At 43.2% G+C, this 15,789-nt stretch overlaps 1 protein-coding gene across 5 annotated transcripts in view; it reads left to right on the forward strand.

The window, feature by feature from the left end:
- The window catches only part of SRGAP2 (SLIT-ROBO Rho GTPase activating protein 2), a 120,256-nt gene extending 105,272 nt beyond the window's left edge, over positions 1–14,984 (forward strand). For 3 of the 5 annotated variants that reach the window (XM_067310788.1, XM_067310789.1, XM_067310790.1), the window contains 5 exons: positions 2,942–3,122; positions 3,571–3,717; positions 5,821–6,148; positions 8,814–9,305; positions 11,479–11,552. In XM_067310788.1, the coding sequence (XP_067166889.1) occupies positions 2,942–3,122; positions 3,571–3,717; positions 5,821–6,148; positions 8,814–9,197 (1,040 nt within the window). In that variant the 3' untranslated portion in view covers positions 9,198–9,305; positions 11,479–11,552. Of the gene's footprint in view, positions 1–2,941; positions 3,123–3,570; positions 3,718–4,922; positions 5,486–5,820; positions 6,149–8,813; positions 9,306–11,478 lie in introns of those variants that run through there. The other 2 variants (XM_067310791.1, XM_067310792.1) reach the window with 2 other exon arrangements.
- Positions 14,985–15,789: the final 805 nt, after the last annotated feature.

Raw genomic sequence — 15,789 nt, forward strand, 5'->3', positions numbered from 1 at the left:
GAAACACCACTGGGGTGCTTGCACTGTGTCTGAATGGGATTTCTAAATAGCTTATGTAGCAAGAGAGCACAATGATGGGGAAAATGAGCGATTAGAGATTAGAGAAGGACACCGTTTTACAGCCCCTGGAACAGATTGCATGGGGCCCCTATGCAAGGTAACGTTTGTAGGCGTTTTGGATGGAGTCCTACAACCTACACAGAATATTCCATGTGACATAGTGAGAGTTTGGCACTGAAGCAGAGGAGAGAGTTGAGCCTCTATCTCTTCTGAGAGAACAGCAAGGTTTTGTTAACTAGAGTCTCGCACACTCGTAACGGATTTTTGCAGTGTTACACCTTGGGCTCACTCATCGGAAGCGCTGCACACGCCTTTCTGCGACTCGTGTTCTCTCTTGGGATTTGGGACTGAAGTTTTTTTTTTTTTTTTTTTTTCCCTCACTCCTTCACTCTTTAGATGTGACCAGACGCTTGCTCCTTTAGCTCTTTCTTGATGCTGGAACTGGTCCTCCCAAAGTAAAGCCTGTCGGTACCTTCGCTGGCATAGGCGGGATTAACAGGCTGGGGGAATATGCTAAGTCATTCAAATCTGCAGATGTGTTTTGAACAGTAAGGGAATATGCCATATTGCTAAATGTAAGGAAATAAACCTACTTCTAGTAAAACTATTGAAGAATAATCTTTTCCAGCTACATTACTGATTCTGAGTTGGTTTTTGGCTATCAAGTGAAATAAATCTGGTGCGTTACTTACTTGGCGGCGTCTGAGAACTCAAACCCACCTTGCTGGCCTCGGCGTTCTAGACCTGGCAGCCTCAAATGTCCAGCGGAGCCGTAGCAAAGCCTGTACGGCTCTCCAGGAAAGAGCCCGGCAGCACAGGCTCGTCTTTATGGAGCAGAGGGGTGGAGGAATTGGTCCTGGGGTGGGGTAGGGGGGTTGTTTTTTGCAGAGCTTCTGTGCTGTTAACTTTCAACCTGACTGGGCGAGTGATTGAACATTCAATTTTGAGACAGGCGCAAGAGGCTGATAATACTGGAACACAAGCATGTAGCATGTTCATTAAATTATGTGTATGAGTGGAAAGATTTTAAACTGCTGCTTTCCTGCACAGATTCCCAGACTGGCAGGGATAATTGTTTGGCTCAGTCTTATTGGTCTTTATTCTCACAGCTTTCTTCTGTGATCAGGAGTGTAATAGGAAAAAGCTACTGGAAATTAGAGTCTAAAATCACTTCTCTGGATGAAAGCCAGAGTCCTAAAAGGCAAATTGGAAACATAAGAAACCTGAGTGCACCACTCATTTGCAATAATAAACACTTCTTAACGAAACAGATGAACTGTACAAAATCCTAGTCCCTTCCCCTTCATAAATAAAGGGGGAACACCGAAAAGCAGCATTATTTTTTTAATGTTATGAAGAAATTGGCTGCAGAAACAAAATAAGAAAGGAAAGAAGGGAGCCAGGAGCCAAAACCAGATAACCGTGAGCTTTTGGGAGTCTGAAGCGAGGCAGCTATTGCAAGGTGAAAACCCAGACCAGGCTTTTCTCACCCTTGCAAGCATCGTGCTGGCTGCTGAGGGCTGGTACCTGGGTTCACGTGAGGCTGACCGTAGATTTACGTGAAATGCAGGATTTGATAGAATTCTATGCTGTCTGGTTTGGTATTGAAACCTATTGCTGGGAGTAATCGGGCAGATCCTGTGGCTGATTGGCCTTAGCTCTCGGTCGGTTCATGCTCGGTAACTACCGATGGTAATCGTGGCTCTTTGGATAATACTTCTGTGCTGCTGTGTCAGAGCAGCTGTGATTAGATTGCGGTAGTGCAGCAGCTGCTCTCTTGGATGGATTTACACCATATATTTGCACAAGCGCAGCTACTGCCTTGCCTTCCTAGGGTTAGCCTTGGAAGATCTAATTCCTGATCATGTGCTCTCCCCAGGAGTAATTTTAAAAGCTGTGGCTCATGTTTGGCCTTCAAATCCCTTCTGGATGGCTCTTGCACCGTAGGAGCTTCCCATAATGCTGATGCAGATCTAAGGACAAAATGGGATATCTTTCCTTGTTGAGGAACAGGAACCAGGACTGTTCCCCCGAGAAAGAGCCGTGTTTCCATGGAGCGCTTCGCTGTGTTAAAGCTCCTGTAAAGTAATTAGTAAGCTGAAGTCCATGGGGACCGTGTGGTTGAGCTCATCTCCAGTCCCCTGGTTCCAGCCTTGCATTGGGAACTGCCTTAATACATATTTAGACTCAACCAGTGACAGGATTTGAAAGTCTTAAGATGATCCACACAAATTTCATACTGATTTTTCCAGATTTTGCCCGTATCGTCGTCCTCCCTGCAGTGCCCGAGCTCTGCAGCAGGTGACGGGCCGCGGTGGCCGCATCGCTGTCGTTCTGCTGTGAGCTCTTCGGGGAAGAGTGGCCCGGTTCGGGGCACGCCGTGCAGCACCAAGCGCAAACTTCCTTCTGAATAGAAGCTTTAGTTCTGAAGCAGCTTGGAAACGGAGGACGTTTCCCTCCCTAAACGCTAATAGCTTGCCAGCTCAGGAGGTTTAGTTTGGCTACCTGTAAGAAAGCCTACCGTAGACAGACACTCTGTGACATGCCTTCTTGCTACCTGGCTTTTGAATTTTGTGATTTTAAGGATATATTAATTTTCTCATTGTTGTTTCTGTTTTTGTATGCTAGAATTTCTGTCAAAGGGGTTTTAACTTAGAAAATTTGAATGTGTCAACCCTGTAGAGATGAGATAAATGCTGAAACTGCAACATCCTCATACTACAGGGACTTGCCTCCAAATCTTAGTGCTTCTCCCTCTGCTACCTTTGTCCCATGTTCCACGCTCTCTTCATAAACTGCTTTGCGGTGGGTTTAAACTGTTACGTGCTTACCTGAGCCCAAGTGTTTAGTGAATTATTGTTTATTCCCTTCTGTCTCCTAGAGTGTGAGCCCATAGAAGCAATAGCGAAGTTCGACTACATTGGCAGGACTGCGCGAGAGCTGTCCTTTAAAAAAGGAGCTTCTCTCTTGCTCTATCAGCGGGCCTCAGATGACTGGTGGGAGGGACGCCACAATGGAATTGACGGCCTTATTCCTCATCAGTATATCGTCGTCCAAGACACGTATGTTACGTTTAAAGTCCATCTGCGAGATGGCTTGCTTAAAAATCAGGTGTGGAATGGAGTATTTGCATCAGGATGCTGAGACCACGTGGGGCACCTTCTTCATCCTTCAACTTTCCCTTCAAGAAGGGAATCCCATAAAAAAAAAAAAAAAAGAAAAGTAGAGCTCTGCAAAAGCATAGGTGTCTGCTTCTGTGAAAGTTAAAAGTTTCAGTGTCTTTGTAATGCCAAAATAGTACTGGTGCTGCCAGCCTGATAAAGATGCAGAGCTGGAACCTCCAAGTTGCTTACAGAAATCAGGCTCTCTAATTTGAAAGATATATAATGATTCTTAAGAAAAAGATGTTTAGAATAGTGTTTTTGTATGTTTGCGTACACGGTGCTGGATGTAAAATTCAGTGCTGTTGGTACTGTTTTGGTTGTGATTTCCTTCCCTCCTCCTTCCTAGTGAGGATGGTATCTCTGAAAGATCCAGTCCGAAGTCTGAAATAGAAATAAATTCTGAGCCACCGGAAGAAAAAGTGACTGCCAGAACTGGTGCCAGTTGCCCAAGTGGGGGGCACGTCGCAGATATTTACCTTGCAAACATCAACAAGTAAGAACAGCCTTGCATTATTTTACTTAATTATAAAAATCTTGGTGATGAGTCCAGTAAAATATTTCCTTTCCTGAGAGAGGATAACAAATGAGCACTGCCACCATTTTTCTTTGCTTCCACCTCTTCTAACTTGCTTGCATTTTGCTGTCCTTCTCCCTCTTTCACCAAAGTGGCCAGTGTTCATTTAAAATCCCACTGGCTGCTTCTCCCTATCCCTAAGGTGCCATCTGTCCCAGTTTTCCCAAACACATCCTTTTTTGTAAGATAAACATACTGAGAAAGAGGGAGATTGTGGAATGAGTTCTTGTAATCATGTTCCCATTCCTTATTATGTTCCTGTGATTTGTTATGTCTTGTTTACATTTAACATGGTTTGCTTTATGGGACGGGGACAGTCTCTTCAGAAATTAGTATCGCATTTTGTGTTAAATGACATACCCTAAATCCCACCATCTGATGTTGCCTTTAACACTTTTTCATTTCTCCAGCACTTTTCGCCTTAAGCAGGTTACTAACCATATGCTTGCAGTGAAACATCTCCCTGTTTTCTTAACTTTACCTGCTGAATGAGAAATTGTTGCCTTAGCCAACAGTCAGCTTGATTTAAAAAAAAAAAAAAAAAAAATCAGGGAAATTAAGCTAGTAAGAGACTAAATTTCTTGATCTTTTATTTATTTTAGAGCAGACTGTCCCCCAAATCTTTCTGATTATTTCCTTACTGTAAAAAACCTCTCTTAGTGCCCTGAAGATATTAATTGGCTTTATAGAAGTGGACATTTTTAACTTTCAGTTAACTAAACAGACTTTAGTCAGTAAAGGCATTAATAGAAATGCATTTCTTCTTAAAAGGTCTGGAACAGCTAGTGTCCTGCGCAGAGCCTGGTCCTCAGGCTGTGGGAGTCAGCAGAGCTCTGCTGATGTGCAGATCAGCGGAGCTTCACTGCTCAGTTTGGGATCTGATCTCTCTTTTATGATATTCAATGTATGAGCCATTCAAGTGTGTCATTCTGTCAGTTATGGAAGAGTTTGTATAATGGACAGACCTATGTCGGAGCCTCACCATCTGCTGTTTGGTAGTGTGTTGTATGTAGTGTTTGTAGGAAGCCTGGGTAATGTCCACTCCATCTTTTTTTTTCCCTTTACTAGGGAAACTGATATTCAGCAATAGTAGCATAAGACTCATTTTGTTGTTTTTTCTTTAGGAATGAATCTTCTGACCTATGTGTGAACAGACTTGGGCAAAATTAAATCAGATGGTTTCGCAATGACAGTTGTGCCACCCACTGAATTATTATTTGGATGCCAAAATCCTACTGGAGTTAACACTTTCTTGCAGTTATTCCTGGGGCTGGTGCTACATATAAATGGATCCTTCCCTGTATAATGGATGCCAAGCTTCAGACCTATGGCATAAAGTATTCTTGCTACAATGGCCTTTATATAATTTGAATGGAATCATGCTGTCAGACCACATGCTGCTGGGGTAGAAAGTAAATTGTTTGGACCAGCTCATCCATTTGACGTCATCTTTTGGTATATCTGTAGCCCTATATAGATAGTGCCTCATGGTCTTACTAAAGCACTGGAAAAGATGTCTCTCTTACCACCAGCACATATTGGAAATGGTTCTTAACCCCAAACCATCTTTGGGGTTCTTTGCTTCCCAATCTCTGAAAATAATAACTTGATGCCTTGGGCCAGGAGCTTAGTAGACTTATACTGTGTCCTCCAGTCAAAAATTGTAGCTCTGCTCTTCTAATGTAATAAAAACACATCATCAAAACCTGTTGATGGCACAGAGGGTTTTTTTTGTTCAAATATAAAATCTTTACTTCATGACCAACTCCATTACTTTCCAAGTTTTCTGTTTTTGCTATGAATGTGCACAGCTGCCAGAAATTCAGTCTTGTTATTAGAAGTGTTAAAATGCAATGATTTACTGTTTCACAATGACTCCCTAAAATCCTGGGTGTATTTGTAATCTGGGTATCTGTATGTCTCTTCCCATTGTCTTCTGTGTTGTCTTGGGGGGATATCTTCAAATTACAGCCCATCGTGTATTCCTGCTTGTATTGACATGTTTTGCTTTTGTGACTGAAGGCAAAGAAAGAAACCAGAGTCAGGCAGCATCAGAAGAGCCTTTCGTCAAAGTGACAGCCATGGACTAGGTAGTTCAATGGCAGAACCAGCCTCCCCAGGAGCCATAGCCAGTTCCAGACCCTCATCTCAGCCCATTATGAGCCAAAGTCTTCCCAAGGAGGTTCCAGATAAATGTTCCATCAGTGGCCACGGCAGCCTCAATTCTATCAGCCGACATTCGTCCCTGAAGAACAGGATAGACAGCCCGCAGATCCGGAAAACTGTGACAGCAGGGAGGTCAAAGAGCTTCAACAACCACCGGCCCATGGACCCTGAAGTTATTGCACAGGTGAAAAGGAGTATTCTACCTTAAAGATTGTTTGAGCATACTTAACGGATATTGGATGCAATTAGATGTTTTAATGCAAAGTCTGAATTAATCTTGCAACTTGTATGCCGTTCCTTCTGGCCATGCAGTATTAATTTTCTACGCAGCTTAAGTCTAATCTTTTAGCTTCCCTTTGTGTAAGTCACTGGGACTGCTTTCATGAGCAAAGATAAACAGTCAGGTCCTTACTCCATAAAAACTTGGCCTTGTTCATTATTCAAAATGTAGTTTCAACAATAAAATTGCCCGTTACAGAAAATTACACAGATTCCAAGGCTGTCAGCAAAAAATTAAATAATCTAAATTTCAAGACATGAGAAAAGTGAAATATTTAGTGTCAATTTAACATTCTCCTGTCAGTTTAGCAGACTGGCCTGTGGTCGGACATTGGAAGCATATGTAGCAGTGCAAGCAAAACCAAAGCAGGCTGCGGAGCTGAGCAGTGTTCACAGTGCCATCTTTATGTGCTCGCAGGCTTCAGTGGGGGATTAGAAACCACCTTTGGACATAATCCTCCTAGTTTTGATTAGTTAGTTATTTAGACAAGTGCCTTGAAATGAGGACAGGATACCAATGCATATACAGCTGTGCTTGCGCTTTGCAGAGAAAGTGCTCTGGTTTTGGGACTAACTCCCCATATTGACCATACAGCAAGGAAATAGTCTGCTCAAATTGATCTTTCTGTTCAGCTTAAAGGGAAAGGTGGTGTTATTTTTCTTAGTCTTTGCTAGCTTTGGCACAGACTAGCTACTTACAAATTCTTCGTCTCTGTGCTTATTGCCTGCACCTCTATACACAAAAGTCTGTTCTATCCCGCTGTGTTTGGGACCATAAGCTGCCACAGCAGTGACTGGTGTCAACCAAAAACCAACTGGTGTTTTTTGCATCTGTACAGCTGTGGTTTCACGAGTAGAATAGAAAACGATTGAAAGTCGGACCTAGAGATTTCAAGAAGTGACAGCTACTAATGGGGTGAATGATGTAAATGTTAGATTTCCCCGTTCCCTGAAGGATCTTCCCTCTCTCCCAGTCCAAACTGTTAGATGTGTCTGCACACGTATGCTTGCCTATACCAACTGTTTTCAGTATGTGATGGATCTATCTAAAGCCAAGGAATGCCTGGATCTCAGGTTACAAAGTCAGCTCTGAGTGACTTGACTTCTTTGCCTCTTTTGATTCAGAAGTCTGTAGATTTCTAAAAAGCTGGGGAAAGATACGTGAAAATTAAACACCATTTTCATTGACAAGACAGCAACATTGAATAATAAGTAAAGCGCAAGTAAAAATCTGATTCATATTCTGATGGAGAATTGTATTTTGCCCTTATGAATATCTTTAGCCCATTTGCTTCAATGAAATTATAATATACAGTTCTCATCTTCACATTTCATTGTCCTTCTAAGGCTTTGGTTGACAAAAATCAGGGTTTTTTTGGTTGTTTTTTTGTTTTTTTTTTTTTTTTTTCAGTTAAACTCTAACTGAAGTTGTTCTGTCTCCTCTTCCTGCCAGAATATTAACTCCATTGTTTTCACTGGAGAATAAAAAAACAAACAACAAAAAAAATGTTAAATTAGTATTTCTCTTTGGTGCCCCATAGTATCTGTTTAAACACCATCTCATAACCATCATACACTTTACATATTTTCCCTAACTTCATAAGTAAAATCTCCTTGGCCTCAAGATAGACTTGGAGGTGTCAGATTACTGTCTCCGGTTTCTTCCATCATTCCTTGACTGATTTACCTTCCCCACCCCCTGAACAACCTCTGAGGAAGCTGCAAAGCCGTAGCCAAGCTGTGAGTCACGGAAAGGCGAAGCTCTTCTCCTCTCCAGCGGGTTCGGTGCCCCCGTGGGCTCCAGCGTGCAGGCTTTAGCAAATGTGTAGGTCTCGATACAGTTGAGAACAGAAGCCCACATCTTCTGATCTCAAAAATTTCTCTCTGTACTGGTTAGTTAATAACTGTAATATTTTATGAGAGGAAGGAGAACTACCAACTCAAATTTTTATGTGTTTGTGATATTTTCTGTGTTTTTTAAAACATTGAAATTTTGAGTCCCATGTAATATATTTACGGAAGATAAGACTACATGTATAGCAGCAAAACCAACAAGGCAGCAGGAGCACACAATGATTTCAGTATTTTAAGAGTGTTTGGCCCATCAGCCAGTGCCCAAAAAGTCAGCCTCGTGTTTCCCTTCCTTTAAGAACTTATTCTTCTGAATCTCATGTACCAAATAAAGTGCAAGAAAGGGTGCTAATATTTTGAGCTGCACGCTTTTCTGTTCATATCAGTGTCTTAGAATTGGATTTGTCACTGAAATCCAAGCAGAATCAGGAGACCTTGGCATCACTACAGGACCAGATTAGCATTAAAGAAAGCATAATAATTATTTTACTCCCTAGCAAAGAAAAATACTGCTGCTTATTGGCTTCAGTATATAGTGCCATGTAACAAGTATAGTTTGTCATGGGTTTCACTTCACTTCACCTTCTTGACCTCCCAGTTGCATCGAGTTTTGGTGTTTATGGACTGAAAACCAAATACATCGCTCGCTGAGACTGACTCTTATCTGCTTCTTTGAGTCTCAGTTCTGTGATTCACTCTGTTTCTCTTTTGTTTTGCAGGATATTGAAGCGACTATGAACTCTGCTCTGAACGAGCTGCGGGAGCTGGAAAGGCAAAGCAGCGTAAAGCACACGCCAGATGTTGTCCTTGACACCCTGGAGCCTCTGAAAACCTCTCCAGTGGTGGCCCCCACCTCTGAGCCCTCCAGCCCCCTGCACGCTCAGATCCTCAAGGACACTGAACCCCCTTTCCAGCGGAGCGCTAGCACAGCCGGCGACATCCCATGCACCTTCAGGCCAGTGAAGTCGGTCAAAATGGCCACGCAGGTTAAACCTCCAGCAACGAGGCCGAAGCCTACAGTTTTCCCCAAAACTAATGCCACGAGCCCTGGCGTTGCCTCTTCAGCATCTCAGCAGCCTACTGACAAGTCCTGTACTGTCTGATGAACTTGATGCTGCACTGTGGATATAACTGTACTGTTTCAGATGAAGAGACTATATTGAAGAGACATTAAAATTCCTATTTAACTAATTTTTGAACTTCTGCTGAAGGTCAGTTGTGAACTGTTACTTACTGCTGGGAACACTTCCTGGGAGTGAAACATTGGTAACTAAGCCTCGTCCCATGTACCCGCGTCAGTGATGTTTGTAAGGCAAAACAGGACATGCCACACTTAGGAAATCCAGTATTGGGTCACTGTGAAGCTGAGGAGGAAAACACAAAGTGATGAGTTGGATCTTGGTTTCTAGTTGATGCCTTGTTCAAGTGTTTGGCTGCTGAAAAATATTTAGTGGCATCATGTTTTGAATACTGGTGTAGTAACTTATATATTCTGTGTTTCATTTATCACAGGGAAACAATAGGATAGATTTTAGTCTACTGCATGTTTTGGTGCCACTAGCTAGGTGGAGCTTGGACATGCCTGTTTCTTGTGCATTATTCCGTTGCCCACTGGTGCCACCGTGGTTAAGGGTCTGTCTCAACTTCCATTACATCCTCTGTTTTTGTTTGTTTGCTCCCTCATTCCTTCCCCAAGGGCCAAAGCTCTTAGCCATCCAGCCTCCTCCTTTAGTCGACACTTGTCACGACAAATAGTTTACTCTGGAACACTCTTAGATTTTATGGAGTTATATGTAATATGTGTCTGTGCAAATATAAACAAAAATGCTCCTGAGGTTAGGAGCGTAAGAAAGAGCCCAGTTGTTGCTTATGGACAATCTAGCTGTCTTTTCCTCCTTTGCTCTCCCATGTTTAAAAACAGCTTTATTGTTTTTCAGTGTAATTTTCAGCCCATAGGCTGTCCTATGGTGTGTGGTCTTGGGAGACTGAATGTAAAAACAATCTAACTTTTGAAAACTAGCTAGCGTGCTCTTATAGGAGTTCATTTACTAACGCACACATTCTGGTTTTGATCACGTATCAAGATGGGTCCTTACCAAAATCCCAGTTACGAGCACTGCGAAACTTCAATCAGAAGTTCTCAAGTTTTGTATCTTCTCCCAGTTTCTGGTTGCAAATGCTTTGGTCAGTGGCTGTGACCACTGTGAACTGCTTTAGGGATCCCCGCTCTTATAGAGCGGTGTAAGAAGTGCTGCTTGGGACGTCGACGTGGCAGCATGCGGCTTCTGGAGTGGCTTCACTGCGTATTTCTTCGGTAGACTGGCATGCCTTCCCAGGACTCTGCAGACATTTGAATGAATTCTTAGTATTTGTATTTATACGGTAGACAGCAAGTGCTTCAGCCGCTAGCAGGCTGCATGGACTCTTTTGTACTCTACTGAGAATTTCCAGAATGCTAACAATTATTTAATTTTTTAAAAAGGCATGTGCCACTTAAAACAGTAAAGAAGATCTTGCAGTCCCACAAGAGAGGAAACTTCTGACTGATCCTTAGTTCCCAAGCTTTTCTGGGACTTAAATAGTTGCACATCTTAGGTTTTCATCAAATAAATTCAGGCAAAGACAAGATAACTTATTCTCTTCTTCCTTTTAGGTGAGTTTCTTTTAAATTTGTAGGTTTCTCACACTTAGCTTCCTTGTGAGTGTAATGCCATTATAATGGGCACTTAGTAATTAAAAAAGAAGCAGCAAACAAAATTTGCATTAAGAACAATTTTTCCATGAACATACTTTTCTGACTCATTTTAAGGATGTTACTTGGAGAAATGAACAGGGTTTTATTGTCCCTGTGTCCCCCCCATTTCTACAGAAGAAGCATATTCAAATGAATGATCTTTATTTAGAAAGGCCAACTTTTCTGTGCCCTAAATTAAGAACATACGAAAAATTTGTGGACACCAGTAGAAAGGGAACACCCGAAAGATTTCAGTGAGACCATTTTCATTATTTGTTTTTCCTGAACTGATTCGTAGCAGCAGTTCTCTGTGGGACGCACTGCAGTACGCGCGTGACTCCTACTGGGTCTTGCCCTGTTCAGCGCTCAGGGGAAGATCCCACCAGTTTGACCAGCGAACTTTGCTCTCAGGTTCTGATGGACTCCTACCACCAAGGAATCACTTGTTCTTTTGGGGAAAAAGAATTAAAACAAACTCGTAATTTTTCGCTCAGGCAGAACTTTCTGGCATTTCCTTTAAGTAGGGATTTTTTTGTTTTGTTTTGTTGGGTCATGAATGGCCAAAGTGAATCCGTGTCAAGAGCAGGATCTCTGTAAACTTACTTTGACTCATTTGTAATGCCTTATTTTCTTTATATTTTTATGCCTAGCATTCATGTTTCTAAGAATCTGTGTCCAGCCACACACAGCACATTTGGAGAGGAGATACTCTTTTCTGTCGTCGAGATCTGAAGTATGAATGGAAAACGAGAGATCAAAAAGACTTCAGGTTACTGTAACAGCAGCTGTCTGTATATGGAATTACTGTGCTTATCTCTAGCATCCACAGCTCTGGGACAATCCTACTGTCAAGGGGAATACACTTAGCAGGACAAACTGTATCTTGAGCAACTCAACTGGAATTTTGGTGTGCACTGTGATTGACACTTAACTTAGAGCAAGCAATATGGCAGTCGGAAGAACATCTTTTCTCTTCCATGTGATCTGGGCCTGTCCAACCAGCAGGAAACTTGCACACATGCGCACACACACACGCAGGAGGAAAAAAAACAAAAACCCCAACTTCTAGCTTGTCTGCTTCACTTTGTGAACATGCAAGGCGGAGAGAACATTTGCCGTGAGTGTTTTATTGCCATTTGTTACAGGAGAGGTGGGAAAGAGAAACTGGAAGTATCGGCACCGCTCTCCACCGAACCAGTGGGCATCTTGTAGAAGAGACCAATGTATTGTGGACAAATAAGACACAGTGGTTTGCTTGGGGAGGTATAAATGTTACTTCATATCTTCATATTCAGAAGGAATATTAGCTCTTCCATGGAAATTCTTTCATGATTTTTATGTAATGTATGTGTCAAATATAAAGACAAGAAGTGTTTGATAACTGGAATAACGTATGTCTGTTTGATAGTGCTTTGTATGAGCAAAGGATTCTTGTTCATCAAATGTTGGATTGGAATAATCCAAAGGAAAACTTTTAAAATAAAATACAATTTTAGGCCATCAATCTTAATAGTTTTTGAAGCTCTAACCTTGTATGTTTTACTTCCCTAGTTGGGAATTGAGCAGTGTGCTTTAATGATTGCTAAATTTCTGCCTCTCTAAGGTAATCCAAAGGCTCACAGTTTATAAACTGTAAATCTATTCTTCATGTCAAAGCAATGGGACATGACCAAACATTCTCATTTTATCTGTACTAGATACTTCGTTGCAATGAAAATGATTAGAGTGCACTGTGACAGCAGAAAAAAATTGTTGTATATGTATGTATTTTGATACCTGTTTAAAGAGAGTCTTTGGGTTTCCTGTGATGAATACCTCATATGTTGGGTTTTTGGGGGGTTTGTTGTGGTTTTTTTTCTTTCTTTCTTTTTTTTTTTTAAGGCAAGATTGTTCTTGCACAAAAGTAGGTTAAGGTAACCAAGTTCTCATAAATTTATTTACAAAACAAAACACTTCAGACCTTGGCAAGAAATTCCATCTCTGTGAGTCCCACACCTTGCGCGTGGCACAGGGTACGCAGTCCTCGGCGGCGTCTGCCCCCGCATTCGCAACAGCTCTAGCAATACTCAGACGAAAGAGGTCACTGCAGATGGAGTTTGCTGCCTTACTACTTTTCCTTGCCTGTGTCAAAACCTCAAATTCAGTTGAACGTTGTACAGGTTTTGGGTTTTGTTAAGTATTTGAGAGATTTTTTTTTTTTTTCCCCCAAGAGAAATAAATGTCTCGAGTTAGCACTTCAGATGCTTTACATGCGTTTACCTGATAGACTGGAATACTGTCACTTGATGAGATACGTATTGGGGGAATGCTTAAAGTAGATTATGTTCTCAGCAGGGCATAGTTTGCTAGTAAGGCAACTGTAATGGTGGAAAAATACCCATCGAGACAATTTGTCCGAGATTGATTTGGTAAAGTGATGAGCTATGTGGCCCCTATCCAGCAGATCGGTAAGCGTGTGCTTCATTTTAAGCCCAGGAGCAGTCGCTGTCCATAGCCCTCTGAGGTTAAGCGTATGTTTTGGTTTTGTGGGTTAGATCGGGGTCTCTGCGCTTAGCAGGATCAAGCCCTAATTGCAGAGGAAGGTGCTGCAAAGCGTAAATGCATTTACCCATTCGACTCCGAGCCGCAAGCTAGGAAAACGGCAAAGCTAAAAGCATCTGGGCGCTCCCATCGCCGCTGAGGCTGCGCGGAACAGAAAACGAGTTTAACAACCTAGGGGGTTGTTTATTTTGCCATTTTTAGTTTTCGCAAAAATATTACCCTTTTTGGGGGCTTATCTGGCATTGGCTAGCGTCCCACACGTGCAGTAAGAGAAATACCGATGTTTCTTTAGGGGCCTGGAAGCGCTGGAGGCTTGCACAGGCGGGAACGATGTTTCCTCGTGTGTTAAATCTTCCAGCCCTGCAGAAAGCTTCCAACCTAGAGAAACCGCCGAGTGTTGCTGGTGGGCTGGACTGAACTTTTGGTTTTGGGCTAACGTATCGCTTCCGAAGATACTCCTCTCTTTGGGTCGGCTTTCTGCTCGTCTCTTCTGCGTGCAGCAACCTGGTACTTGAACAGAATACTTGACCCGCTGCCGTGAGCCCGCGCAGGCCCCGCGGGAGCCGCGACCCTTCGCCAGCTGCGTCACGCACAAGCCGCTGCGGCTGCGGTAGCCGCTTTTAGGCGTTCGCCTCCGCCTGCTCCCTTGCCGCCGGTGCCGGGAGGCAGAGGGGTCGTTTTCCAGGCTTGGTTCTCGAATGCTATTTTGGTGGATCTGGAGATGCCAAAACAGCAGTTCAAAGCCTGGAAAACGTAAGATTTGTTTCGGTTACATTTTTGTGCTTCCTATAACGTAGTTTGAGACAGTAGAGTTTTGTTCGTCAAAGATGGGCCAAAAAGAGGGGAAAGCAGAGCGGGAAGGCAGCTCCCCTCTGTGCTAATACTTGACGTGCCAGGCTTCGTACAGGGTAAATACTTAGCAGTTTGCAATGGAAATTACAGACGGACCCTTCGTTTCAGAGGCGCTGTAGTAACTTTACTTCTGAAGTGGACTTCACCAGCCTTGCTCTCCAGGCGGAGTGCTGCAATTTGAGTAAATTAAGTCCAATGGAGTTGGACTCGTGAGTGTGCCAAACTGCTGGAGCAATACTTGTAAGCAGCAGGGTCTTCGAAAGACCAGCCCTACGTAGCCAAAATAGGGCATTGGTTGAGACCACCTCTAACGCATTTTAAAGAATAGCAGTGATGTCATGGTTCTGCTGTAATGTTAGAAAGTTCAGTTGCAAAGTCTAGAAATCTCCTTTTTTTGTTGTTGGTTTGAAGCCTTAGTCCCGCAATAGTGGGCTTGGGCTCGTATGGTGAATTGGATTTTTCTTTTCTATTAACAGCAGTTGTTAATGGTGGGATGGAATGTTCTTGCTCAAAGTTTCCATTGTTTCATGTCTTCTACACCAATATATATATGGTGTATATATTAAACTGTGTAAAATTGTACTTTGTATATATAACTGTACAATATGGAGGTACATCCCCTTTTTTTTCCTTTTGGTACAGTATTGTACAGTATTAGGAGTTATACGTGTTGGAAATGTTAAATCCATACTGGGGCAACAAAATGTATCCATTGTCATTAGCAATAGTTTTGGAGAAATAAATGTTTTGGGTATGGTGGAAATACTGACCTACGGACAACAGTAAATGATGTCGCATGAGCGTGGTTGCGTGAGTGTGAGTGTGCGCTTGGGAGCGTGTGTGCGAATGCGAGCGAGCGAGAATGAGCCGAGCGGCCCTTCCTCCTCCTCCTCCTCTTCCTCCTCCTCCTCCCCCGCTCGCCACCAGCCCGAGAGGACGACGGTGGACACGGTGGACTGGTTTTGTTTTTCCCCCGTTTTGCACCCGTTATTATGGACGACTTTGCTCTTAACGGAGCCTGAAGCATGACGTACCTCAACAGCAAGACGCCTTGACCAGCACGGCCGCCGTCGGCGCAGCACAAACTTCCCCTGCGCTGGCCTGGCTTAAAAATGATGTAAAAATTCATCTTCATCGCTTTCCCGGAGAGGCTGGGCCTCAAACCCTCTCTGGGAGAGAGGATTTAAGATCGAGGTTATAGATTGGATCTTTATCGCTGCTGTTTCCCCTCCGTTTCAGTTTTGCAGTACCTTTTCCAGACCCCGGTGCGGAAGCAGTGTCGGGACTTTGACATTTTGGATTCTCTTTGTTTCGCTGTCAAAGAATTAATTATTTACCGCGCGGTTTGGTGGGAGGCAAGAGGGAGCCTCCGCTGGACGTTTAACCGAGCCGGTTTGCGCTGCGGCGGGGGCGGCCCTTCCCTTCGGGCGGATCTGCGGTCGTCCCCATCGCTTGCCGGGGCGCGGGGGGCTCCTGGCGTGCTGGTTGCGGCGCTTGCTTTTTCCGAGGTTTTTCTTAGCTCTGGAATAGGAAGCGGAGAGGCGAAGGGGACCCGCAAATGACTTTGG

Source organism: Apteryx mantelli, chromosome 25 (assembly GCF_036417845.1).
Source record: "Apteryx mantelli isolate bAptMan1 chromosome 25, bAptMan1.hap1, whole genome shotgun sequence".
NCBI classification, from domain to species: Eukaryota; Metazoa; Chordata; class Aves; order Apterygiformes; family Apterygidae; genus Apteryx; species Apteryx mantelli.